We start from the raw sequence: 26,625 nt of genomic DNA on the forward strand, positions 1-26,625 counted from the left end.
GAAAGACCTGTTTCTCCTGACAGAGAGGTCAATTACCAGGGGGCACAGATTTAAGGCGATTAATAGAAGGATTAGAGGGAACATGAGGAAAACCTTTTTCACCCAGAAGGTAGTGGGTGTCTGGAATTCACTGCCTGGATCAGTGGTGGAGGCAGAAACCCTCAACTCATTTAAAAGGTACCTGGACATGCACCTGAAGTGCTGTAACCTGCAAGGCTACGGACCAGGTGCTGGAAGGTGGGATTAGATTGGGCGGCTAGTTTTTTCAGCTGGCGCAGACACAATTGACTGAATGGCCTCTTTCAGTGCCATAACCTTTCTATGGTTCTATGGTTCTTATCTAAACCTGTCATAATCTTGTACAGCCTCTATCAAGTCTCCCCTCAATCTCCTTTGCTGCACAGAGAACAACCCCAGCTTTTTCAACCTAAAATCCCCCATCCCTGGAACCATTCTGGTAAATCTCCTCTGCACCCTTTCAAAGGCCCTCACATCCTTCCTAAAGTGCAGTGACCAGAACTGGATGCAATGCTCTAGTTGTGGCCTAACCAGAACTTTATACAGGTTCAGCATAACTTTCCTGCTTTAGTACTCAATACCTCTATTTATGAAGCCCAAGATCCCATATGTTTTGCGAACTGGGAACTAAAGGAATAATCTGGAACTGAGAATAGGGTGGCAAGATGCTTCAACCAAGGCAGTTAAAGAGGGTAGCAGAAGTTACTCAGGGAATTGTCTCGACTGACTCTGGATAAGATCTTCCCATCTTTTCAAGTTAATGGTGGGGCTGCTAGTTTGATGTCTTAATAAAACATTAGTACTACATTAAGTTGCCATATTTAAGAATATGGCACATTCACAGTGGACTAACTGGTGCATATACATTTACCAGCATATAACTGCTCAAAGTGCCTTAACTTAGTCTAAATTTTAAGAAAGACTTTACATTTATATAGAACCTTTCACACCCTCGGCACATTACAAAGGGCTTTACAACAAATAAAATATTTTAAAAATGTAGGTTGGACATAGAGAACGCAACAGGTTGTGTAAACAGAAATGAGATTAAAGAGCATATAAATTAGCTTAGGTAGAGGGATAAATGTTGACCAGGACTGTGGGAGAACTCCCTGCTCTTTTTCAAATAGTGCTATGGGATCTTCTACATCCACAAAAGGGCATAAATGGGGACTAATCCAAAAGACATCTCCAACAGTGCAGAACTCTCTCAGTACTAGATTACATGCTCAAGTCTCCAGAGTGGGGCTTGACTACCTCCCAACCATTTGCTCAGAGGCGAGAGTGCTCCCAATCAAACCAAAGCTGACACCCTTATGTCACCTTTTCCCATATTCCTCACCTGCCTCTAAAATCACAACTACGTAGAATTTGGATGTGACTTTATTTCCAGTAAACTAATTACTATAATTCATTGATGGGTGTGAAATATTAGGGTACTGAGGGAGTACTGCACTATCGAATGAAATGTTAAACCAATGCCCCATCTGCCCTCTCAGATGAATATAAAAGATCTCATGGCACTATTGGAAGAAGTGTAGGGGAGTTTTCCCTGGTATCCTGACCAACATTTATCCCTGAACCAACACCACTAAAGCAAATAGTCTGGTCATTATCACATTGCTGTTTGTGGGAGCTTGCTGTGTACAAATTGACTGCCATGTTTCCTACACTGCAGCAGTGATTATGCTTTAAAAGCACTGACAGGCAAAGCTCCCCGTGTGTATTCACTAATAACAACGACCCTTCAGTTTGAAATCCTGAGGATTTTTGTGATGCAATAACCATTTAACCAATTACAGCCCATGACATTTATCTGACCAACACATGTCCCATTGTGATATCATTGAATAACTTCTGCCTATAACATTTTTTATAGACCAAACTGCAAGCATATGACCAAATCAGAGATTTCCAATTGATTCAGCGTCCACAGGTACAGTATGATATTTTTCATATATATATATATATTGTAAATAATGGGCCAAATCTTGCTAGAATGGTATATCTTTTTCCTGCACCCTTCAGCCTGAATATCATTTGTGTTGAATTTGATGCATGTGCAAGCTGATCACAGTGTGGCGAGGGCAACCTGGGACTTTATAAAACGACGGGACCAATGAGTATAAGGATTGAAAAAGAATCAGAGAAATGACGGAGAAGGGGGTGAATTAGAGTCAAATCAGAAAGAGAAAGTGAGGGACAGAAGGATTGGATGAAGAGAGAAATGAAAAAGAGGCAGAAAGCAAAAGTGACAAGAGAATGTAAAATTTTAAATTTTGAAAACCTCGATAAAGAATTCACTACGTGCAGGAATGAGACACAACAGTTTAAATTGCTCCCCTTATGGGCCGGAGAGGTTGATTAGCATTGGATTAACATTAATCACAGTACTAAAAGGCTGCTAAGTAAGAGCCCTAACTTTCTGCGGTGAGTTTAATGGACAATTAATATGCAAATTCAGAAGGTTCTTAAAAATAACAGGGAGGTTGATTCCAAGTTTCCTTTTGTGGGACATAAATGGTGGACTGGTATAAATTGACCAGTATGTTTTGAGGACCCAAAACTCACGGCAAATGTCTTATTCCTCTGAACTTGTTGGCCAATTTAGGCATTAATAACAGCATGTGTCATGAACTCAGTTATTTTTCCAGGAAGATTTGGCCTAATATTTTCCTTCTCCCCAATCTTCCCATTTTCAGCCGGTGAGTGCAGCCTTCAGTAATTATTTACATAAATAATGCTGATAAATGTGCCTGCTCTGAAGTATACTGTGGTTGGCTGAGACAGCTATATTCATTTCTTTTGCTTGGCTTGTTTGCCAATTGTGGGTTTAAGTCCCCCTCTGTGACCTGTGCGCATAATCTTGGCTGGCGTTTTAATGCAATTCCGAGGGAACATTGCACTGTCCTTCATCCAGATATTAAACAGAGGCCCAACCAGTCCCCATCCACCACCGCCCTCCTCCGCCTGGCTGAACTTGTTCTCACATTGAACAACTTCTCCTTCAACTCCACTCACTTCCTTCAAGTAAAAGGTGTTGCTATGGGTACCACATGGGTCCTAGTTATGCCTGTCTTTTTGTGGGATATGTCGAACATTTCTTGTCCTAGTTCTACCAACTCTTTTTCCAGTACATTGATGACTGTTTCAGTGCCATTTCCTGCTCCCGGCCCGAACTAGAAAACTTTATCAACTTTGCTTATAATTTCCCCCCTTTTCTCACCTTTACATGGTCCATCTCCGACACTTCTCTTCCCTTCCTCGACTTCTCTGTCGCCATCTCTGGGGATAGACTGTCTGCTAATATTCATTATAAGCCCACTGACTCCCACAGCTACCTCGACTGCACTTCTTCACACCCTGTCTCCTGTAAGGACTCCATTCCATTCTCCCAGTTTCTCCGCCTCCGATGCATCTGCTCTGATGATGCTACCTTCCACAAAAGTACTTCTGATAAGTCTTCCTTTCTCCTCAACCAAGGATTCCTCCCCACTGTTGTTGACAGGGCCCTCAACCATGTCCGGCCCATTTCCCGCACCTCTATCCTAACCCCTTCCCCTCCCTCCCAGAACCGCAACAGGGTTCCCCTTGTCCTCACTTTCCACCTCGCCAGCCTCCACATCCAAAGGATCATCTTCCGCCACTTCTGCCGAATCCAGCATGATGCCACTACCAAACGCATCTTCCCCTCCCTTCCCCTGTCAGCATTCCGAAGGGATCGTTCCCTCCGCGACACCCTGGTCCACTCCTTCATTACACCTCGTCCCCTTCCCATGGCTCCTTCCCCTGCAATCGCAGGAGGTGTAATACCTGCCCATTTACCTCCTCTCTTCTCACTATCCCAGGCCTCAAACACTCCTTTCAGGTGAAGCAGCGATTTACTTGTACTTCTTTCAATGTAGTATACTGTATTCGCTGCTCACAATGTGGCCTCCTCTACATTGGGGAGACCAAATGCAGATTGGGTGACCGCTTTGAGGAACACCTCCGCTCAGTCCGTAAGCATGACCCTGAGCTTCCGGTTGCTGGCCATTTCAACAACACTCCTGCTCTCATGCTCACATCTCTGTCCTGGGATTGCTGCAGTGTTCCAGTGAGCATCAATGCAAGCTCGAGGAACAGCATCTCATTTACCGATTAGGCACACTACAGCCTGCCGGAGTGAACATTGAATTCAATCATTTCTGAGCATGACGGCCCCCCCCCCCCCCCCCCACCTTTTTACATTTAGTTATTTTTTCTTTTTTTCTTTTTTCTTTAGTTATTTTATTTATTTATTTTTTAGTTTGATTAGTTTGTTTCCACTGTGCCTACCCACTGTTTCTGTTTTTCTAAAAAAAATTTTAGTGTTTGTGCTTGGAGTGCTTTGTGCTTTACAATCAATTCACACCCTCTCTCTACTAATGCTTTGTCTTTCAGCACACCACTAACATACAATTTGCCTTTGTTCCATGACCTCCTGGCCAGTTAGAAACATAGAAAATAGGAAAATAGGAGCAGGAGTAGGCCATTTGGCCCTTCGAGATTGCTCCGCCATTCATTATGATCATGGCTGATCATGCAACTCAGTAACCTGTTCCCGCTTTCGCCCCATATCCTTTGATCCCTTTAGACCCAAGAGCTATATCTAACTCCTTTTTGAAAACATACAATGTTTTGGCCTCAACTGCTTTCTGTGGTAGTGAATTCCACAGGCTCACCACTGTCTGGGTGAAGAAATTTCTCCTCATTTCAGTCCTGAATGGTTTATCCTGTATCCTTAGACTATGACCCCTGGTTCTGGACTCCCCCACCATCGGGAACATCCTTCCTGCATCTGCCCTGTCAAGTCCTGTTAGAATTTTATAGGTTTCTATGACATCCCCCTCACTCTTCTGAACTCCAGCAAATATAATCATAACTGACTCAATCTCTCCTCGTACATCAGTCCTGCCATCCCAGGAATCAGTCTGGTAAACCTTCGCTGCACTCCCTCTATAGCAAGAACATCCTTCCTCAGATAATGAGACCAAAACTGCAGGTGTGGTCTCACCAAGTATATTTGCTTCTGTACTCGAATCCTCTCGCTGTGAAGGCCAACATACCATTTGCCTTTTTTACCGCCTGTTGGACCTGCATGCTTACCTTCAGCGACTGGTGTACAAGAACACCCAGGTCTTGCTGCACATTCCCCCCTCTCAGTTTCTAGCTGTTCAGATAATAATCTGTCTTCCTGTTTTTGCTACCAAAGTGGATAACCTCACATTTATCCATATGATACGGCATCTGCCATGCATTAACCCACTCACTCAACTGCTCCAAATCACCCTGAAGCCTCTCTGCATCCTCCTCACAACTCACCCTCCCACCCAGTTTTGTGTCATCTGCAAATTTGGAGATATTACATTTAGTTCCCTCATCTAAATCATTAATATATATTGTGAATAGCTGGGGTCCTAGCACCAATCCCTGCGGTACCCCACTAGTCACTGCCTGCCATTCGGAAAAAGACCCATTTATCCCTACTGTTTCCTGTCTGCCAACCAATTTTCTATCCATCGCAATACACTACCCCACAATCCCATGCGCTTTAATTTTACATGTTAATCTCTTATGTGGGACTTTGTCGAAAGTCTTCTGAAAGTCCAAATAAACCACATCCATTGGCTCCCCCTCATCAACTCTACATCCTCGAAGAATTCTAGTAGATTTGTCAAGCGTGATTTCCTTTTCGTAAATCCATGCTGACTCTGTCCGATTCTATCACTGTTCTCCAAGTGCTCTGCTATAAAATATTTCATAATGGACTCTAGAATTTTCCCCATTACCTGATTGGTCTATAATTCCCTGCTTTCTCTCTACCTCCCTTTTTAAATAGTGGGGTTACATTAGCTACCCTCCAATCTGTAGGAACTGTTCCAGAGTCGATAGAATCTTGGAAGTTGACCACCAATGCATCCATTATTTCTAGGGCCACTTCCTTAAGTACTCTGGGATGCATACCATCAGGCCCTGGGGATTTATCGGCCTTCAGTCCCATCAATTTCCCCAACACCATTTCTCTACTAATATTGATTTCTTTCAGTTCCTCTCTCTCACTAAGCCCTGTGTTCCCCAACATTTATGGTATGATATTTCTGTCCTCCTTTGTGAAGACAGAAACAAAATATGCATTTAGTTGGTCAGCCATTTCTTTATTCCCCATAATAAATTCCCCTGTTTCTGACTGTAAGGGACCTACATTTGTCTTCACCAATCTTTTTCTCTTCACATATCTATAGAAACTTTTACAGTCAGTTTTTATGTTCCCTGCAAGCTTGCTCTCGTACTCTATTTTCACCTTCTTAATCAATCCCTTGGTCCTCCTTTGCTGAATTCTAAACTGCTCCCAATCCTCAGGTCTGTTATTTTTCTGGCAAATCTATATGCCTCTTCCTTGGATCTAATGCTATCTCTAATTTCCCTTGTAAACCATGGTTTGGCTAACTTTCCCGTTTTACTTTTGCGCCAGACAGGGATAAACAATTGCTGCAGTTCATCCATGCACTCTTTAAATGTTTGCCATTGCCTATCCACCGTCATGCCTTTAACTAACGTTTCCCACTCCGTCATGGCCAACTCACACCTCATACCTTCGTAGTTTCCTTTACTGAGATTCAGGACCTTGTCTCAGAATCAACTACATCACTCTCCATCTTGATGAAGAATTCTATCATATTATGGTCACTCATCCCCAAGGGGTCTCGCACCACTAGATTGTCAATTATTCCTCTCTCATTACACAATACCCAGTCTAGGATGGCCTGTTCTCTAGTTGGTTCCTCAACGTATTGGTCCAGAAAACCATCCCGTATACACTCCAAGAATTCCTCCTCTACGGTATTGTGACTAATTTGATTTGCCCAATCTATATGCAGATTAAATTCACCCATAATTACAGATGTTCCTTTAACGCATGCATCTCTAATTTCCTGTTCAATGCCATTCCCAACATCACCACTACAGTCTGGGTGTCTATACACAACCCCCTCTAACGTTTTTTGCCTCTTAGTGTTTCTCAGCTCTACCCAGTTATTCTCTGTGACCTTGTCCTATCAACACCTTCTCTTTTGTTATCTCTTGTCCCACCCCTGCTTTACTTGCTTAAAACCTTTTACATTACATATTTGTCAGTTCTGAAGAAGGGTCACTGACCTGAATCGTTAACTCTACTTCTCTCTCCACAGATGCTGCCGGACCTGCTGAGTATTTCCAGCATTTCTTGTTTTTATTTCAGATTGCCAGCATCTGCAGTATTTTGCTTTTATTAAACCATGTCTGTCTGTTCAGGTGCCCATAAAAGATCTTGGCAATTTTTTTCAAAGGAGAGCAGCAAGTTCACTCAGTGGCCTGGCAAACGCTACCAAAAAAAGTTGAACTACTCATTCATCTTACTGCTGCCTTTGGGGTCTAGCTGTGCACGGATTGATTGTCACTTTTCCCGCATTACAATAGTGACAAGTCTTCAAAAATAGCTGTGAAGCACTTTGGGGCACCAGAAGATGTGAAAAATGCTATATAATTGCAAATCTGTTCATTCTCAAGGATGAACATTCTGCCACGTTATTATTATTCCCTTTCCATGTCTCAGCCGCAAATTGCGTGAACTTGCTCTCAACCAGTGGCAGACAAACTGGAGTGTCTCTCAGACCTGAAAGCCAATTAACTGGTTGGCATACAGATGGCCTATTATCTTTGGCTCTGGGAAATCCTAGTCCAGTCGTGCTGTTTCAAACAAATTACGCTGTATTTTCACAAGCCTGTGCATGTGGCATTACCCAAAATAATCTTGCTTTAATGAAACAATTACTGCAAAAGTATTTTTCTTTTATTCCCATTGGCCTTAATTTTCATAAAGAGGATATTTGGAATCTACACGCTGAATTGGAAATTCAGTGGCATTATCTACAGATTAGGAGAAGCCTTAATAAATAATAGCATCTGCGCCTCTAATTTTAAATTGGGGCTTGGTCAAAGGGTTAAGAATTATCCAACAGTGTTCGGGATGTTACTTCAGCATGTCACATTATTCAACCAAATTGGCAGGGCTGAAACAAAAATTACAGCTTTATTCCAACTGTCTAGATTTATTCAGCACAGCCTCAAGTCGGACCCCAGAGGCACCACATTTTGTGCATCAACTAGTCAGATGATATGAACATAATGTGACAGTACAGCCTGTCTACATATCTCTGTAAAGAATCTATGTTTCTCTATCTGTTTTTGCTGTATCAGATACACTGAAGTTTCTAGTATAAATGTCAGCCTTGGCTCAGTTGGTTGGTATTACTCTGATCTTTCAGTCAAAAGGTCATGGGATCAGGCCCCACTCAGCACTGTGACTGAGCACTTGAACAAATAGAAACTGATCAGAGTGAGCCAGTATGGCTCTGTTAAGGGTAATTCATGCCTGAATAACCTAGTTGAATTTTTTGAAGAGGTGATTAACATCGTAGATAAAAGGTCTATGTATATTAGCTGTATGGACTTTCAGAAGGCAATCAATAAAATTCCACAAGAGAGATTATTAGCAAAAATGGGTTGAAAATTGGTTGGGAGGTCGGAAACTGAAAGTAGGTAGTTTGATTGCTGGGATATGACAAGTGGTGTTCTCCATGAATCTGTTTTGGGGCCTCAACTTTTCGCCATATTTATTAATGACTTGGATGAAAGAATAGAGAGTTGTATATCCAAGTTTGCAGATGTCACTAAGTTAGGAGGGACAGTAAATAATGCAGATGGGAGAATGAAGTTGCAAAGGGACATTGACAGATTAAGCGAGTGGCCAAAAGTATGACAAATGGAGTTCAATGTGGCGAGTATGAGATCATCCATTTTGGACCCAAGAAAGATAAATCACAACATTTTCTAATGGTGAGAAACTAGGAACTGTAGAGAAGCAGTGAGATTTGGGAACCCAAATACACAAACCATCAAAAGCCAGTAGACAAGTACAAATAACAATCATAAATGTTAATGGAATGTTGGCCTTCATTTCATGGGAGTTGGAATACAAAAGGAAGATATGCTCAGTTGTATAGAGAATTAGTCAGACCCCCATCTGGAGTTCAGTTCTGGGCACCGAATCTCAGAAAGAATATATTGGCCTTGGAAAGAATGCAGCACAGATTCAGTAGAATGATACCAGGCCTTAGAAGGTTAAATCATAAAGCCCTGTTGCATAATCGTGGCTTGTACTCACTAAGAAAAAACAGATTATTTGGTCATTATTTCATTGCTGTTTGTGGCATCCTGCTGTGCACAAATTGGCTGCTGCATTTCCTACATTACAACAGTGACTACACTGCAAAAAGTACTTCATTGGTTGTAAAGCATTTGGGGATTTCCTGAGGTTGTGAAAGGTGATACAGAAATGCAAGTCTTTCTTCCTTTGAATATCCGAGATTGTGGGGGGTGGGGGGGGGGGGGGGGGAGGGTGGGGAGGGGGGGCGGAGGGATCTGAATGAAATGTTTAAAACATTAAAAGGATTTGATTGGTTAGGTGCAGAGAAACTATTTCCTCTGGTGGGAAAATTAAAATTAGAGCTAGGCCTTTCAAGAGTGAAATCAGGAAACACTTTTTCCACACAAAGGATAGCAGTTGTGCAGATCAGCCATGATCTGTATGGCATGTATGGCAAAGAAGACTCGAGGAGCTGACTGGCCTTCTCTTGCTCCTATGTTCCAAATACATAATATAGGTCGATAATTCCGTGTAGCACTAAGTGAATGCTGCACTGTCGGAGAGATTACCTTTTGGATGAGACTGCAGCCTCATCTGCTATCTCAGGTAGATGTGAAAGATGTCAAGCCATTGTTGGAAGAAGAGTAGGGAAGTTCTTTCCAGTGTCCTGGTCAATCTTTCTCCTTCAAGCCAACATCACTAAAACAGATTATCTTGTCATTAATCACACTACTGCTTGTGGGAATTATAACAGTGCCTACACTTCCAAATACCTTAATGGCTGTGGAGCAATTTGGGGCATTCTGTGTTGTGAAAGGTGCTATATAAAGTTCATTCTTGATGTAGAGGGTGCCAAAGGAGCAGCAGTCGCCCATTTAGCCCTTCAAGCTTGTTCCACCATTTAATGAAATCATGGCTAATCTGTATCTTAACTCCATTCACCCATCTTGGTTCTGCAACCTTAATACCCTTGTCTAACAAAAATCTATCAATCTTAGTTTTGAAATGTTTGATTGATCCCCAGCCTGAACAGCTTTTTGGGAAAGTTTCAGATTTTCACTGGCCTATGTGTGAGATGCTTCCCGACATCATCTTTGAACAGCTTTTCTCTAGTTCTAAGGTGATGTCCCTTTGTTCTAGATTCCCCTCACCTTTATATGAAATGGTGTACACTGAGCTGCAGAACAGAAAAGGACTTGAGCTAATGGAGGTGGTGGTGTAGTGGTAATGTCATTGAATTAGTAATTCAGACTTGAACTAATGCTTTGGGCGTCATGGGTTTGAATCCCACCAGGGCAGATGGTAAAATTTGAATTTAATTAATAAATCTGGAATTTTTTGGGGCGGTGCAGTGGTTAGCACCGCAGCCTCACAGCTCCAACGACCCGGGTTCAGTTCTGGGTACTGCCTGTGCAGAGTTTGCAAGTTCTCCCTGTGACCGCGTGGGTTTCCTCCGGGTGCTCCGGTTTCCTCCTACAGCCAAAGACTTGCAGGTTGATAGGTAAATTGGCCATTGTAAATTGCCCCTAGTGTTGGTAGGTGGTGGGGATGTAGTAGGGAATATGGGATTAATGTAGGATTAGTATAAATGGGTGGTTGTTGGTCAGCACAGACTCATAGGGCTGAAGGGCCTGTTTCAGTGCTGTATCTCTCTATGACTCTAAATTTCAGAAGTGATGTAAAACAATAAAAAAAACTATGCCAGGTACAACAGTAATTTGCGTATCAAAGCATTGTGACCATTGACTTTGGTGCCTGTAATGTTCCACATGATGAATTCATGGAAATATGCAGAGAGAAGGCTAGTCCTTTTACATTGAAGTGCAGAAAATCAGAAGGCAAATACTTCTGTGTCCCTCATGACAATCAATTACATTATACATTTAGCAGAGACACAGACATTTCGACAGCTGTTCATTCTTTCATTAAAATGCATGGAGAAAGCTTAAAGAGACAAGGCAATAATTTAGAAATATTGGGAATATGGAATCAATCAAGAATTTTTTTTTGCACTTAGAAGGAATGGTTTCTGAGTAAATGATTGGTATTTATACTTGACTCCCATCCTGATGTGTACTTTTAGTCTTCAGGCATCTTAATGGAACTTAACATTTCATTCTAGGCTTCGGATCTTTTCTAGCCTTATGCTCCCATTTATACTGCCATTGATACAAGAGCGCATCTCAATTCAAGCACAGGTAGGTTGTGAAACATTAAATGTTTGGTGTACTTGTGGTAGTAAATCTGCATGATTGGTGATGGGTAGAATTCACTCACAGTGGGCCCGACACAACATGATCCCTCAGACTTGTACTTATAAAGAATCAGCTCTCATCCAGAGCACAGTGTGGGATTAAATACAAAGATACAAACAATAGCAGACAAAAAAAGACCCTCTGCTTCATCCAGTCTGTCCAACATAACTGTGGTGCATCACAACACATGCACTCCCCACCCCACCCAAAAGCCATGTGATCTCCTGAGAGATGTGAAAAAACTGATTAAAAAGCCAGGGCCACTTACTGACAAGAAATCTGGAAAATTCCTCTGCGACCTGCTGAGGCAATTGAAATTCATCCAGGAGATTACTCTGATCCTGATTATACGAGGTGATCTCTACCTCAGGCAGAAATAGGTCCAGCTCTCGTTTGAAGGAATCAAGTAAATCAATGTTCATGCATGAACTGCTAGCCTGTTGCACAGGTCCACTAATCTTTGGAAATAAAACCACTGTCTGACATCCAACTTAATAACTTGTATAACTTGTAAGGATGATGCCTAATCCTCCCTAACCTATTCAGTCGAAACTCAAGGTCTAAACACATAGAGTCTAATCCCTTCATTCTCTTATAAACCTCAAGCACCCCTAACTCTATGCCTCTCTAAAATATAGCCACCCAGCTCTTTGAGCCTACCTGGGTAGCTGCGATGCTTGAAACTGGGAATTAGTTTGGTGGTCCTCCTCTGCATCCTTTCTAAAGTCTCAATATCAATAACAATATTCTCAGTAACAAGCATTTCTTTAGTTGTCTCATATGCATACATAAAGATTAATATAATTCTAAATGATGCATATAGAGATGTTCATTTGTAAATTAAGGGTCATTTATAATAGATTGATAGATAGCTACATGGGTAGACAGGTGGGTAGCCAGACAGGTAGTTAGACAGCTAGATGGACAGATAGGAAGATAGTGAGACTATTAGGTAGGTAGGTAGACAGACAGACAGGTAAGAGGATAAGCAGACCGACAGAGGGATAGGCAGACAGAGACACAGGACGCTGGGTGGTTAGACTGGCAGTGCCAGGCTGCAGGGTGGACCTGTAGCCCCGGGTTCGTGCAGTCTGAAAATGTTGGCCAGGTGAGGTGTCCCGGGCCCGGGACCCACTCGCTGTCCTCCCGTGTACCAGGGAGCGGGTGCGGTGACAGCCCTCCCTCCTTCCCTATCTCCGCCAGCCTCAGCTCCATGGAAACGGTCAACAAACGGCGCTGGCAAAGCCGGTGTTGCCCCGGAGCGGCAGCCGGAGAGCGGGCAGAGCGGGGCAATGCAGCCGGCGTCGGTGCGGGTAAAGTCCCATCTCCCTGCAGCTGTATCAGGGACCGGGGGAGGGGGGGGGGGCAGGGGGCAGGCTGGGGGGCGAGGGCTGGGCTAGTGATCTGTCTGCACACTGGCACATGTCTGCTCCCTCTCTGCTGCCAGGACCTCTTTACCTGTGTGTTTTTCTGGGGGGCGGGGGGGGGGGGGGGGGTAAACCCATTTACAACAGTATCTGATAAAGTTCCAACACCCCATAGTAAAGACAGACAGTCTGCAGCTGTCTCTACATAGCCTTAAGCCTATATATCTTGTGGGGTCTTAGCAACTCTTAAAATACAACGTACAGTGTCAGAATGATACCAGGGCTCAGAGGTATAAATTGTGAGGGCAGATTATATAAGTTTGGCTTTTGTTCCCTTGAATACAGAAGATTGAGGGATGATCTGTTCTCGGTGTTTAAAATGATAAAGGATATATTTCACTGGGCAGATACAGAGAAACTATTTTCTTAAGTGGAGAAATCATGAACAAGGGGCCCAGTCTACCCTCTCAAATGGATGTAAATGATCCCATAGTGCCAATTAGAAGAAAAGCAGAGATGTTCTTAGAATATTGCGTGCAATTCTGGTCGCCACACTACCAGAAGGACGTGGAGGCTTTGGAAAGGGTACAGAGGAGGTTTACCAGGATGTTGCCTGGTCTGGAGGGTATTAGCTATGAGGAGAGGTTGGAAAAACTCGGATTGTTTTCACTGGAACGACGGAGGTGGAGGGGCGACATGATAGAGGTTTACAAAGTTATGAGCGGCATGGACAGAGTGGATAGTGAAAAGTTTTTTCCCAGGGTGGAAGAGTCAGTTACTAGGGGACATAGGTTTAAGGTGCGAGGGGCAAAGTTTAGATGGGATGTTTTTTACACAGAGGGTGGTGAGTGCCTGGAACTTGCTGCCAGGGGAGGTGGTGGAAGCAGATACGATAGCGACGTTTAACAGACATCTTGACAAATATATGAATAGGAAGGGAATAGAGGGGTACGGTCCCCGGAAGTGCAGAAGGTGTTAGTTTAGGCAGGCATCAAGATCGGCGCAGGCTTGGAGGGCCGAATGGCCTGTTCCTGTGCTGTACTGTTCTTTGTTCTTTGTTCTTCTTTGTTCTCCCAGTGTCCTGAGATAAAACAAATTATCTGGACTTTATCTCATTGCTGCTTGTGGAGCTAAGGCTAACACCTGATGTAGCATTAGTTATCTTTCTTAGCACTTCTACATATTATTTATATTGCCATGGCTTCAGCTGCAGATCAAAGGACAGAGGTGACACAACTCCAGTGTCAGGTCCTGAAACATTGTGGAGTACAATATAAGCATAGTGTCAGTCTATGTTTATAAAGTGTTCAGGTGAGATGTTGATATTCTGAGGTATTTGCATGAAAAGGGTCTGGTGACCATGGTTTAGAAACATGAAGATTTATGTGCCCAGGTGGTAGTGTCTGGTGGTCAGAATGTGTTTCTCAGCTTGCAGCTTATCTCAGCTTCAGCAGCAAGGAGTTGGCTTTCCCAAGATTCAGGGTGGTGTAGGTGGAACCCATCCAGATCCCATTCAAGGAACCTATAAAATTCTTGAAGAGAAAGGAATTCCAGTCTCTTAATTTGCAACTATGCAATGCACAGTACTATGAACTGGTGCCTGCCGGGAATCCTTCATCTTTCCGACTCTGTTTTTGCAGAGGCCAGGCTGGTATCAGGATGAATCCCGGGAAGACGAGGGTTACCTATTGCTGCTACAGCTGATTGCCCTGGCTGCTCCTGTACAACCCACAGCCTCAGGGCAATCTAACTGTAGCCTTAGTGTCAGGTTAAAATGCAGTATGGGTACATTCCTGCAGGATTGATATTGTGAATCCAGAGTTTGTGGCATTGTTCCAGTTATCTGAATTGCATTTTAGTAAATTGAATCACTTGTTTTCTGCAGCTAACAAGATGGCCGATTGTGGATCTAGTAACCAATGGTCTGAGAAGGCTCAGCTACAGGAGCTGAATGAACGATTCTGTCATTACATACAAAATGTGAAATGCATGACAGACCAGCTTGGAAAGACGGTACAGTACTGAAAAGGGTTCCTCAAAATGATTTTCCAAATTTTTATTTTGCTTGCTGTGCCCTGATTATGGGACATCCTGAGGCTGAGAAAGGCACAATATAGCGACCCGGGTTCAATTCTGGGTACTGCCTGTGTGGAGTTTGCAAGTTCTCCCAGTGACCGCGTGGGTTTTCGCTGGGTGCTCCGGTTTCCTCCCACAGCCAAAGACTTGCAGGTTGATAGGTAAATTGGCCATTATAAATTGCCCATAGTATAGGTAGGTGGTAGGGGAAGGTGGGGATGTGAGAGGGTAATGGAATTAATGTAGGATTAGTATAAATGGGTAGTTGATGGTCGGCACAGACTCGGTGGGCCGAAGGGCCTGTTTCAGTGCTGTATCTCTAAATAAAAATAAATAAATAAAATAAAAATGCTAACCTTTCAATCTTTTAATCATTTGAGATGATCTAACCTATGTGCACTGTAACAGCCAAAATGCCTGTGGAATCGGAGATTTGAAGGGACTTTCTGTCCCTTCACTGTTTTCAGATGAGCTGCATGCTCAATGGGAGAAAAACTGACACATCAACTGCAAAGTAGGAATTGTTTTACTCACATTCCCCATCTTGAGGGCGATGGGTAGAGTCCTGATATTAAATTCTACAAAGAGGCAGTGAAAGGGGCAGGAGTGAAAACATTTTTTTAAAGAATTTTTATTTGTTCATTGGATGCAAGCATCACTGGCAAGGCCAACATTTATTGCCCGTCCCTAATTTCCCTTCAGGCGTAGTGGTAATGTCACTGGACTAGTAACCCAGAGACCCAGGCTACTGCTCTGGGGACATGGGTTTGAATCCCACCACGGCAGATGGTGAAATTTGAATTCAATTAATCTGGGAATTAAAAGCTAGTCTGATGGTGACCATGAAACTATTGTCGATTGTCATAAAAACCAATCTGGTTCACTTATGTCCGTTAGGGAAGGAAATCTGCTGTGCTTACCTGGTCTGGCCTATATGTGACTCCAGACAAACAGCAATCTGGTTGACTCTTAAAATGCCCTCTGAAATGGTCTAGCAAGCCATTCAGTTCAAGGGCAGTCAGGAATGGGCAATAAATGCTGACCTAGTCAGCGACACCCAATTCCCACAAATACATTTTTAAAAAGGTGATGGTGAGCTACTTCTAGAACCGCTGCAGTCCGTGAAGTGTAGATACACCCACAGTGCTGTTAGGGAGGGAGTTCCAGATTTTTGATCCAGAAAGTACAATCATAAGTAAAATTTCGCAAGTATTTACTTGTATGAATGTATTTTCTTTGAAATAAGTCTGTATGTATGTGGTGCGAATGATGGAACATCCTAATGGCTTTGTTGTTACAACACGATCTCTAAACCAGCAAGTAACACTCACACGTACTTATTGGACTCAACTAGTGCATCATGTAACAGATATGTAACTAAATTAATTGTCGCACACTTTTTTTTTCTCTTCCCTTTCAAATATTTGCTTCTCTTCTATTGAACGATGGTGTCTCGGCTAGGATTCTGAGATCTTGTAAAAGATGTTCATAGACATGAAAAAGCTAAGATTTCTTTTAACCATGTATATAATTACAGGTACACATCATATGTCACAGTATGCTGTGTATAAATTGGAATGAGAAAAGACCATTCAGCCCATCAATGCTGTTTCTTTTAATACATAGGATTCTCATATTAAGGCCTATATTTGAATGACCCAATAGCTATTCTCCCCATTATCTTGCATGGTTGATTATTCCAAACAGTTCTCATTGCTTGAGTAAAGGAGTTTTTCCTGATATTAATTCTAAATTTACTTTTCATTTATCCAGTTCTCTGATTCTACTTTCTCGACTTGCTCTGCAGAAACGATTTGGTTTTAACTTAGCTATGCCATTTAATATGTTTGATGCTTTGAGTAGGTCCCTTCCTTAATTGTTTCTTTGTTGATAATAAATATTAAGCTTCTCTAATCTTTCTCTATAGCTCATCTCATATATGTAGAATGAATCTGCTTATTCTTTTTGTTATCCTTTCAAACAACTAACCTCCAGGAGAAGGCAATAACAAATAGAGAGATAAATGATTTTCTTTGAAATAATGCAGTCAAATGGCTATATTCCCTAACTCTCCATTTCGACAGTACCTCCCAAACCTGCAACCTTCACCACCTAGAAAGACAAGGGCAACAGTGCTAGGAACACCACCACTTCTAGGTTCCACCTTCTTGACTTAGAAATATATTGCCATCCCTTCAAAATCCTGGGGCTCCTGAACCAGCAGCCTGAAGCAGTTCAAGAAGAAGGTCCACCTCCAGCTCTCAACTAGGGATGGGAAATAATTGCAGGCATTGTCAGTGACGCCCATATCCCGAAAATGAATTTGAATAAAATGCCAAGCTTCCCAGTCTTCCTACAGATTTGGGGAACTCACATTTCAATGTTTCATGTCACCTCTCAAATCAGCAGATTTATTTTGAAACATTAAAACAAAATGCTTGGATTCTGAGAGAATATAGTGCAGAATTTGCTGCTACGGGAGATTTTTGTCTTGATAAGAACTCTACAGATTGCCAGGTGCTGTGTATGCTGATGTTTTGAAGATGTCAGTCTCAGTAGCCTTAGTTATATTTTCATGTAACAAATATTTAAATACTCAGCATACATGTTGTTGATGTCAGTCTGTCTGATTGGGGGCTTTTTAGGAGTGTCTCTAAGGCTTGTATGTAGCAGATGTCACTTTGATAAGTCTTCATCAATGGAACATCAGTCTCAAATTATTAGCTCGACATTTGACAGCTGTGGCTTAAAACAAAATCACCTGAATCATTTACGAAGTAACAGGAAATATGCTTCCCTATTGGGATTCTGGATTTTCTGGCATGTATTGGATCTTGACAACAATAAAAAAAAATTAAGTTTGCAAAAAGTTAGGGAGCTGAGTTTCTGTGTGAATTTTAAAAAGTCACCTCTCCCGCTTGGCTTTTCGAACTGAATTAATGTGGTTGACTTTAAGGTTACACGTAGCCACAGATGTGTAAATTTATGTTTAAACAGACTGAGGATTTCCTCCCATTGTTTTATATCCTGTTTTAGGTCATATAAAGCTATTGAAAAATGATAGTAGACTAGTCAAGGAGTGTTTTCACTCAGAAAACTGCAGAACCCTGTGCTTTCTCTTCCTTACACAAGCAGTAATCAGTGTATTGCTGTACTGCTGTCTCACAGTTATCTGTTTAATATAAACAAAGCCTATCTGCTCACAGCACAGCAGAAATAATGGGGTACACTTGTACTTGTACAGTTCTTTTGATGCACTGGGACTGCATGAAATACCACTCCACCCCCTCGATTTTTTATGCATTCATTTTAATGGATGAAAAATCTTTGGGATTGCACACCCGAATTCCCAATATGTGACCCTGTCGACTCTGTGCTCATTTCAAAAAAGAACCTGAAATTAGGTTTTAAAAGACATCATGGAACGCTAGTGAACTCTTTCAACTTGGCTTCACATCAGACAGATGTTATACTGCAGCGGGTGTGGCCTAATTACATGCAGCCAGTGTGGAACTGAAAGGTGCAGGTTGAAGAAAGTCAGATTGGATAGGGTACAGTATCTCTATGAACTGGATCTGAAAAAGAAGGAAGAAATACTTGCATTTATAGACCGCCTCTCACAATCTCAGGATATCCCAAAGTGCATTCCAACCATTGAAATAGATTATTTGTGAAGTGTAGAACTGTTATAATGCAGGAAACGGGGCAGTCAATTTGCACACAGCAAGCTCCCACAATAGCAATATGAAAATGGTCTGATCATCTGTTTTTTTTAAGTAATGTTAGCTGAGGGTAAATATTAGCCAGGACTCTGGAGAGAACCTGCCGGACATTCTGATTTTTTTTTATATTCACCTGAGAGGGTTGGTGGGGTCTGAGTTTAACAGCACCTCTGACAGTGCAGCATTCCCTCAGTAATACACTGAATTGCCATCCTAGACTATATGCTCAAATCTCTGGTGTGAGACATGAACCCTCAACCTTCTAACTCACAGTCCCTTGGAAAATTTTGAATCTTTGCATTATAAACAATGTATTTTACTTGATCTTAAGCATCTTACACTTCACAATTCATAAGTTTTGAGTCTTAAAAACATGACATTCCAATTTTCAACAATCACTTACCCCAAAGTTACCTCAATAGTCTACCTCCAACATCAAAAACCTGCTTTCCAATTCACACAGGCACCCAGTTCATAGGCGCTGTACCCTATCCAATTTGCCATTCTTTCAGGAGACACTTTTTTCAACCTTCCCACTTTGTATTGGTATTCTCCTTCCTCTGCCTTACCAATTCAACCTAGTATTCTTGTCCCCCTCCAATCCCATTAAACTGATACCCTACTTTCTCTCCCCCCTCCCCAAACCTTCCCCAGGGCTCTGCTAGAACTCTCCCTCCCCTTCCCTCTCGCACTCTCCTTCCTCTCCCATTCCAAAGCACTCCCCTTTTCCACCCGCAAAGCACAGATCCACTACTCTCCTCTTACCCACAACAAATACTGCTCCCTTTCTCTGTACTCCTTCAACCCCAAAGCACTTCTCCCAGCTTCTTTCTCTCCCCTCTCCCTTTCATTACCGTTCATGTCCCCTTTTGACTATTACCATCCATTCACCTTGCCCTTCATTACTATTTCCCATTCCTTTCTTCCTCACTTTCCATTTCCAGCCAGTTACATATTTCATGACCATCCACTCCCTTGTGATGGAAACCACACCTGCCAAAATGAGTCATATTAATTTCGTCATATGGAACATTATTTTTGAACTGTTACTGGACATTGAGCAAACTTGTTTTAAAAGACCACAAAACAGTGGCTGAAAACATGGCTACACATTTGCATTCTAAAAGACAGTTGCATGGAGAGACAATGGGAGTACTCCCTGATTCAATTAGCCAGATGGGTTTTATCAATAGTGATGATGAAGAGACACAACGTGTAAGAGCCAGCATTCTAGTGCACGCCCCCCCCCCCCCCCCCACCCACCATGTGTGGTAAGCTTGGAGGAATCCACAAACCTCGCAGGTGAGGCTATCTCAAACAAGGAGCTAGTCACATGACTAACCTGTTGCCCAACCTGGGGCTTGTAGAATTGTGCTCACAGAACAGTTTTTGGAACAGACACAATTCAACTTCAAGAAGAAAGCACCTCTCTCTCTCCATCACAAAGTTCCAGGGACCCACAGAAGTAACTTAAGCCTGAAGATAGAAGACTCCTGCTGCCTTCTGGCACCAGCCAAACAAGTTTAAAAGTGTACACTGGACCCCAACGAGAACTGCAAGACTTAACTTCAATCAAAGGTTTTACATCCAACCCAGAACCAGTAACTGAATTCCATCTATTACTTAAAAACGTTCCCCCTTAATTCATCTCTTCCTCTGTCTCTTTTTGTGTATTTTTATCGCGTATGCATGCTAGCATGGTCGTGTTCTATATTCTAAGCTAAAATCACGGTGTTTTTAAGATAAACCTTGTTACGTCCAAACCAGGAAAGGGGCAAGAGAGGAGCCTGAGACCCCTTCCTCACTCGGTTGTAACAGAAATTTGGGTGCTAGCATCTGGATTGGACCCACAGCCAAACAAGAAATTGGAAGTGGGAAATCAATTTGATCACAATCAAAAAGAGAAAAGACTTCAATACAGGTTTTCTTGTGGTTTGTGTGCTAAAATATTAATATGTCTGTGACTGAAACACGTACCTCCCCAAGCCAGGATGAAGTAACTTGGGATAAGTTAAAGGCACTATCTAAGGAGGAATTGAGGAATATGGCTGAGCAGTGTGGGATCACTTTCCGTGCCAAAGCTAGGAAATCAGAACTCCTAAGACGAGTGGCCAACCATTTTTCCCTCGAATCTGAAGAATCAGAGGCAGGGTTGGAATTCGAGTCAAACAGGGTAATATTGGCAAAGATACAATTGGAACAGAGGAAACTTGAATTAGAAGACAAAAGAAAGAGAGAGAAAGGGAGAGAGACGAGAGAGAGAAAGAAAGACAGGGAGAGAGAGAAATAAATTTCTGGAAGGAACAGGAAAGAATGTTGAGGCAGCTTGAATTGACTAGGAGGTGACAGAGTAACCACAGTGAAAGCCTGGCCAATATGGAGAATACAAGTAATACGGAGCAGTGTGCTGAGTTTTTAAAATTTTCCCAATTGATTCCAAAATTCAATGAGGGAGACGTGGAAGCATTTTTTGTAACTTTTGAGAAACTTGCAAGGCAGTTAAGGTGGCCACCTGAAAGCTGGACTCTTCTGTTGCAAGGCAAGTTAACAAGAAAAGCCCATGAGGTTTATTCCCTGTTGCCAGATCAGAGTTCATCACATTATGAACTGACAAAAAATGCCATCCTCGGAGCTACTACCGGAGCCTACCACCAAAAGTTTCAAACCCTCAGGAAGCAAGCTGAGCAAACTTACTTGAAGTTTGAGAGAAGAAGTTTGAGAGAAGTAAGCAGCTGGCTTTTGACCAGTGGTTGAGGGCTCTTAAAGTGCAGCCCAGCTATGAAAACCTCAGAGAGGTAATTCTCCTTGAGGAATTTAAAAACTCTCTCCCCCTCTCCATAATGATCCATGTGGAGGAACAAAAAGTACATAGAGCAAGGCAAGACACAGTTCTGGCTGATGAGTTTGCTCTAATGTACAAGTCAGTTCCCCAGGATAAAACCTTTCCTAGTCACACCCACAAATCCGAAAAGGACAAAGGATGGGAAGGTGATAGGAGCCCAAGCAGTCCTGGGAGAGAAAGAAAATTTGGACACACAGGGAGCCCTCCTCCAGCCAAAAAGGATAGTGCTGAAAGTAGGAGTGAGACTTGGAGACCTGTGTGCTTCCATTGTAATAAGGCAGGTCATCTAAGAACTGACTGCTGGAAACTACGGGGAAAGCCTGTAGGGCTAATCAGGGCACACCCGCGCAGTGAAGGAGAAGGGACCCAGAAGGAAAGCGTAGCCGAGCAGGCTGTGGCTTTAACTGCAGCAGTAGAAAGGCCCAGAAAACATACTGCTGCGGGTGCAGGAAAATTTAATAGCAGCCTTGAAGGTTATCAGGATTTTGTATCTGAAGGGAGAGTAGCCCATACTCCTTGAGTGGGACAAGCAAGCCCATAGTAATCCTCAGGGATACAGGGGCCACTAGATCCTTTTTACTGGGAAAAGGCCTGAACATTCCCCCAGAGAGTGTAGTAAATACTAGAATGGTGGTGAATGATATTTGAGGGCAGTGTACGCCCGTACTTTACATCGGGTGCACTTGGAGTGGGAGCTAGTTTCGGGAGCGGTTACCGTAGGGATTGTCTCTAGTTTGCCTGTAGACGGGGTTGACCTGCTCCTAGGTAATGATTTGGTGGGGGCGCAGGTGGTAGCACCACCCGCACCCCCCCACCCCAGTAGTGAAAGAGAGACTGCAGGAGGTTAGAGAGACAGGGCAGTGGCAGGAGATGGTGCCCTGCAGTTCCCCTGCATGTGTAGTGAATCAGCCATGATTAAACCAGCTACCCCAGAGGAGACTGAATTGGCAGTGCAGGCAGATGATCATGGGGTCTGTCTGTCTGAGACTTTCTTTGGAAAGTTAGAGGACCCAGAGAATAGATTAAATGGATCTTCCCTAGCTGAGGCTCAGCAAACTGACTCAGTATTGAGAAAGTTAGCACAGGGTGCCCGGTCTGAAAGTGAAACAGAGGGAGTCCCTGATTGCTACTATTTAAAGAATGAGATACTGATGAGGAAATGGAGTTCTCCTCACAGACCTGAGGATAAAGAGTGGACAGTGGTTCACCATTTAGTGGTGCCACGGAGATACCGGAGAGAAATATTAAGAATGACCCGTGAGTTGACAATGGTTGTACATGTCAGTATACGAAAAACCAAAGCCTGCATAAGACAGCAGTTTGACTGGCCAAAACTCCACAAGGATGCAATGGAGTACTGTAGAACTTGCCACTTGAGGGGAAACCCCAACCTGCAGTGAAATCTGCACCCCTAATTCCTGTATTAGCTTTTGGGAAACCCTCCTGCAGAGGGCTGGTGAATTGTAAGGGACCCCTGCTGAGAACAAAAGGGAATAGACAGGCATAGGGCTGGCAAAAAGTTAGAGATGCAAGGGGGAAAAGGGACAAAGGGAACAGGTTAAAGGATATCCGAGAGGATTCCCAAATGAAAACCCCTACTGTCCAGTCAGCCAACCCCGAAGAGTTGGAAAAATTAGACCCTACATCCTCCTATGTAAATGCAAACAACAGACACACCCTACCAGGACTGCTAACAGCATTTGCAGAAACCTACAAGGACAAAGAAAGTCCTCAAGAGGGCAGCAAAATTGTGAGGGCGATGCCTCACCTAGTTGAAGTGCAGCAGAGGAGTGCAGTGGAATCTGGACAAATACCTGCAAGCAGGCATGTCCCAGAGGACAAAGGGAAGATTAGCAAAGAATCCACCCCCACAGTCAGGAGAAAAGGGAACCAACCCTGAAGTGAGCAGCACTTGCATGACTCACCAGAGCACTGGAAGTGAGGTCAGAGTGGACCCATTCACTGCTGACACCCATGATCAGATCCCCAAACCAGAACTAATTAAATCTAACCCTCCTGCTGCAGACCGCAACAGGAACAAGGGCACCCTAGACAATCATGGAAATGTGCAAACCCCAAACCTCCTCAAAAATCACATGTTCATTGGGATGTCCATTCCCAATGTATTGCAAACTGATAGTGAAGAAACTTTAAACCCCTTGGGAACACATAACTATCTCAGACCCACTTCAAGTAAAAGGGGCAGTTTAAAGCAGCACTGCTATAAGGAAAAGACAGGCTGTAACAATTTCTAAGATTTCTGAATGAATGAGAATGAATGAGAGAAATGCATGTCTGCTCTCCTGTATTTTCTCTTCCTTCTAACTTATAATGAAATGCTCCCCTAATGTCACATTTCATTCAGCGAGGGGTGGAGGTGTGATGGAAATCCCACCTGCCAAATGGAAACATATTAATTTCATCATATAGGACACTACTTGAACCTTTTTTACTGGACATTGCACATAACTTGTTTAAAAGAGCAACAGAGCTGAACAGCTGAAAACATGGTTGCACATTTGCATCTGAGAGACAGTTGAATAGAGAAACAATGGGAGTGCTCACTGATTCAATTAATGAGATTGGTCTGGGCAACAGTGATGATCCACATCTTGACTGTGTAAGAGCCAGAACCCCACCCCCACCGAGTGTGACTAGAAAGCTCTGAAGTCCAGCAACCTCCACCACCACCCCACCTCAAGAAGCTGCTGTTTCAAACAAAGAGATGGTCACATTTTTTTTTAAATTCATTCATGGGATGTGGGCGTTGCTGGCCAGGCCAGCATTTATTGCCCATTACTAATTGCCCTTGAGAAGGTGGTGGTGAGCTGCCTTCTTGAACTGCTGTAGTCTATGTGGGTAGGTACACAGTGCTAGCAGTTAGATACAACTGAGTGGCTTGCTAGACCATTTCAGAGGACATGTAAGAGTTAACCACATTGCTGTGGGTCTGGAGTCACATGTAGGCCAGACCAGGTAAGGACAGCAGATTTCCTTCCCAAAAGGACATTAGTGAACCAGATGGCTTTTACAACAATCGACAACTGTTTCATGGCCATCATTAGACTAGCTTTTTTTTTTAAATTCCAGATTTATTAATTGAATTCAAATTCCACCTTCTGTTGTGGTGGGATTCAAACCCATGTCCCCAGAGCAATAACCTGCATCTCTGGGTTACTAGTCCGGTGACAATACCACTACGCCACCACCTCCCCACTATGACCTACTTGCTGGCCAGACTGGGGACTGTTTTGAATTGTGCCGCACAGAAAGGAATCAGACAGTGATTTGAACAGAAAGGAGAAGGAAGGTCTCCCTCCCTCTGTCTCGCTCTCCAGCAAAGTGCCAGGAAAGCCACAGTGGCAGCGTAAGCCTCAAGACTACAGAACTTTACAGCAACCACTGAGAAGACAATTGAAACCTCTCTTCGGCCTTCTGGTACCAGAGAAGTAAGTCTGAAAGTGTGCACTGGGCACCAGCGAGAACTCCAAGACCGCAACCTCAACCAAGGACTTTACATCAAAGATAAAAGACAGTAAATGAATTCAGTTTTTTGCCAATTCTATTTCAACCGCCCCCCCCCCCCAATTCTTTCTTCCCCTGTGTATCTATTTATATGTATGTTTCTCTCATATGCATGCGAGCATGATTGCATCACATACTTTAGAAGTTTTACCCGCGTTAGAGTGATAAGGCTAATAAACTTACATCTTTCTTGTTTAAACCTAAGAGAACCTGTCTGATTGGTTCATTTGCAATTATAATTAGAGAGCAGTGAGCAAGGACTCACTGAGGTGGTAAGCTAAAATCACTGTGTTTTTAAGATAAACCTTGTTACGGCCAAACCAGGAAAGGGGCAAGAGGGGAACCTGAGACCCCTTCCTCATCCGGTTGTAACAGGGGATAGACCGCTGTAGACACAGTTGGCAATGGTGGAGCAATTAAAATTGGGGATGCACAAGAAGTCAGGACTGGAGAAGCACAGATATCTCAAGAGCGTTGTAGGGAGGAGGTTACAGAGATAGGGAGGGGAGAGGCCATAGAGGGATTTGAACACAAGGATGAGAATTTTAAATTTACAGTGTTGCCCACTCCCCAAGGATTAAAAGTTGGGTGCTAAATCTCAATGCTCAATGTGCTTGGTTTACTAATGGCATATTATTTTCCCTTTTGTCCAGCCTGATAATTGTAATGATCTGAAACGGATTCAAGAACTGGAAGAGGAGATGGTAGCTGCTCGCAATATGTATAACAAAGAAATCCAATCTCTACATGATCAGCTAGAGCAGAACTGCAAAGAAAGAATGCAGATTGAAATGAGCAACCTCAAAAATTCACAACTGATTGCCGAATTCAGGGACAGGTTAATAGCTTTTAGTGTATAAATGAAGAAATAAGAGGAAAAGTAATTACCAGAATAGCCAAACCTGGATGACTAAGTTAAAACTTAGTTATTATAGGAAGTGAACTGGCTTTGCAAATATTTTACAAAAGCTGAATTATTGGGGGCACGTTTTGCTTTAGGTGAATATTAATCTGCTTGCCCATGTCCTCAGCAATGGGCTTGAACTGTTTCGACAGCCCGGCCTCATTTACATTCCATTGGTGAGCCGCCGGCAATGAACCAGCACTTACCGGCAGCTCGCTGATCCGGGGGAGGGGTGAAAATGTTGCAGTTCCTCTGCGGAGCTGAGTTGGACATTGGGAAGGGGCTAGGGGGCTGGGATGGAGTAGAGAGGCAATTGGTGCCACTCACGGGCTACCCATTGGTACCTAAAAATCGATGTCCTATGTCTGTCTGGCTCACAGGTTAGCGTTTCTGGTGCTCAAGTTGGTAACAGAGAAGGTTTAAAGTGGTTTGTGTTATTTTTATGGGAAAAATCTCCATTTCCCAAATCAGCTCAATATTCGTAATATGAAGAATGCCATCCAGACTTACTGCATGTATAATTAATTAATTAGTTTAATATTTTAATTCACTCTGTCAAAAGTATTATAGTGGCCTTGTTTTATTTGCTACACTATTCCAGGCCCAAAGCATACAAACTTACATCCCATCCGCAGATGGGATGGCTGTTTGAGAATTTGAAATCAGTTTTTGAAAATCTGGAAATAAAAAGCAGTTATTGGTAAAAGTGAC

The 26,625-nt window shown here is 43.0% G+C and overlaps 1 protein-coding gene across 3 annotated transcripts in view; it reads left to right on the plus strand.

Annotated features, from left to right (window-relative positions):
• Positions 1-12,710: 12,710 nt before the first annotated feature.
• The window catches only part of LOC137384651 (uncharacterized), a 134,222-nt gene continuing 120,307 nt past the window's right edge, over positions 12,711-26,625 (plus strand). Inside the window, exons 1-3 of one of the 3 annotated variants that reach the window (XM_068058846.1) lie at positions 12,711-12,791; positions 14,731-14,858; positions 25,664-25,848. In XM_068058846.1, coding sequence (XP_067914947.1) covers positions 14,739-14,858; positions 25,664-25,848 — 305 coding nt within the window. In that variant the 5' untranslated portion in view covers positions 12,711-12,791; positions 14,731-14,738. Of the gene's footprint in view, positions 12,792-14,730; positions 14,859-25,663; positions 25,849-26,625 lie in introns of those variants that run through there. The other 2 variants (XM_068058847.1, XM_068058848.1) reach the window with 2 other exon arrangements.

Source organism: Heterodontus francisci, chromosome 27 (assembly GCF_036365525.1).
Source record: "Heterodontus francisci isolate sHetFra1 chromosome 27, sHetFra1.hap1, whole genome shotgun sequence".
Lineage (NCBI taxonomy): Eukaryota > Metazoa > Chordata > Chondrichthyes > Heterodontiformes > Heterodontidae > Heterodontus > Heterodontus francisci.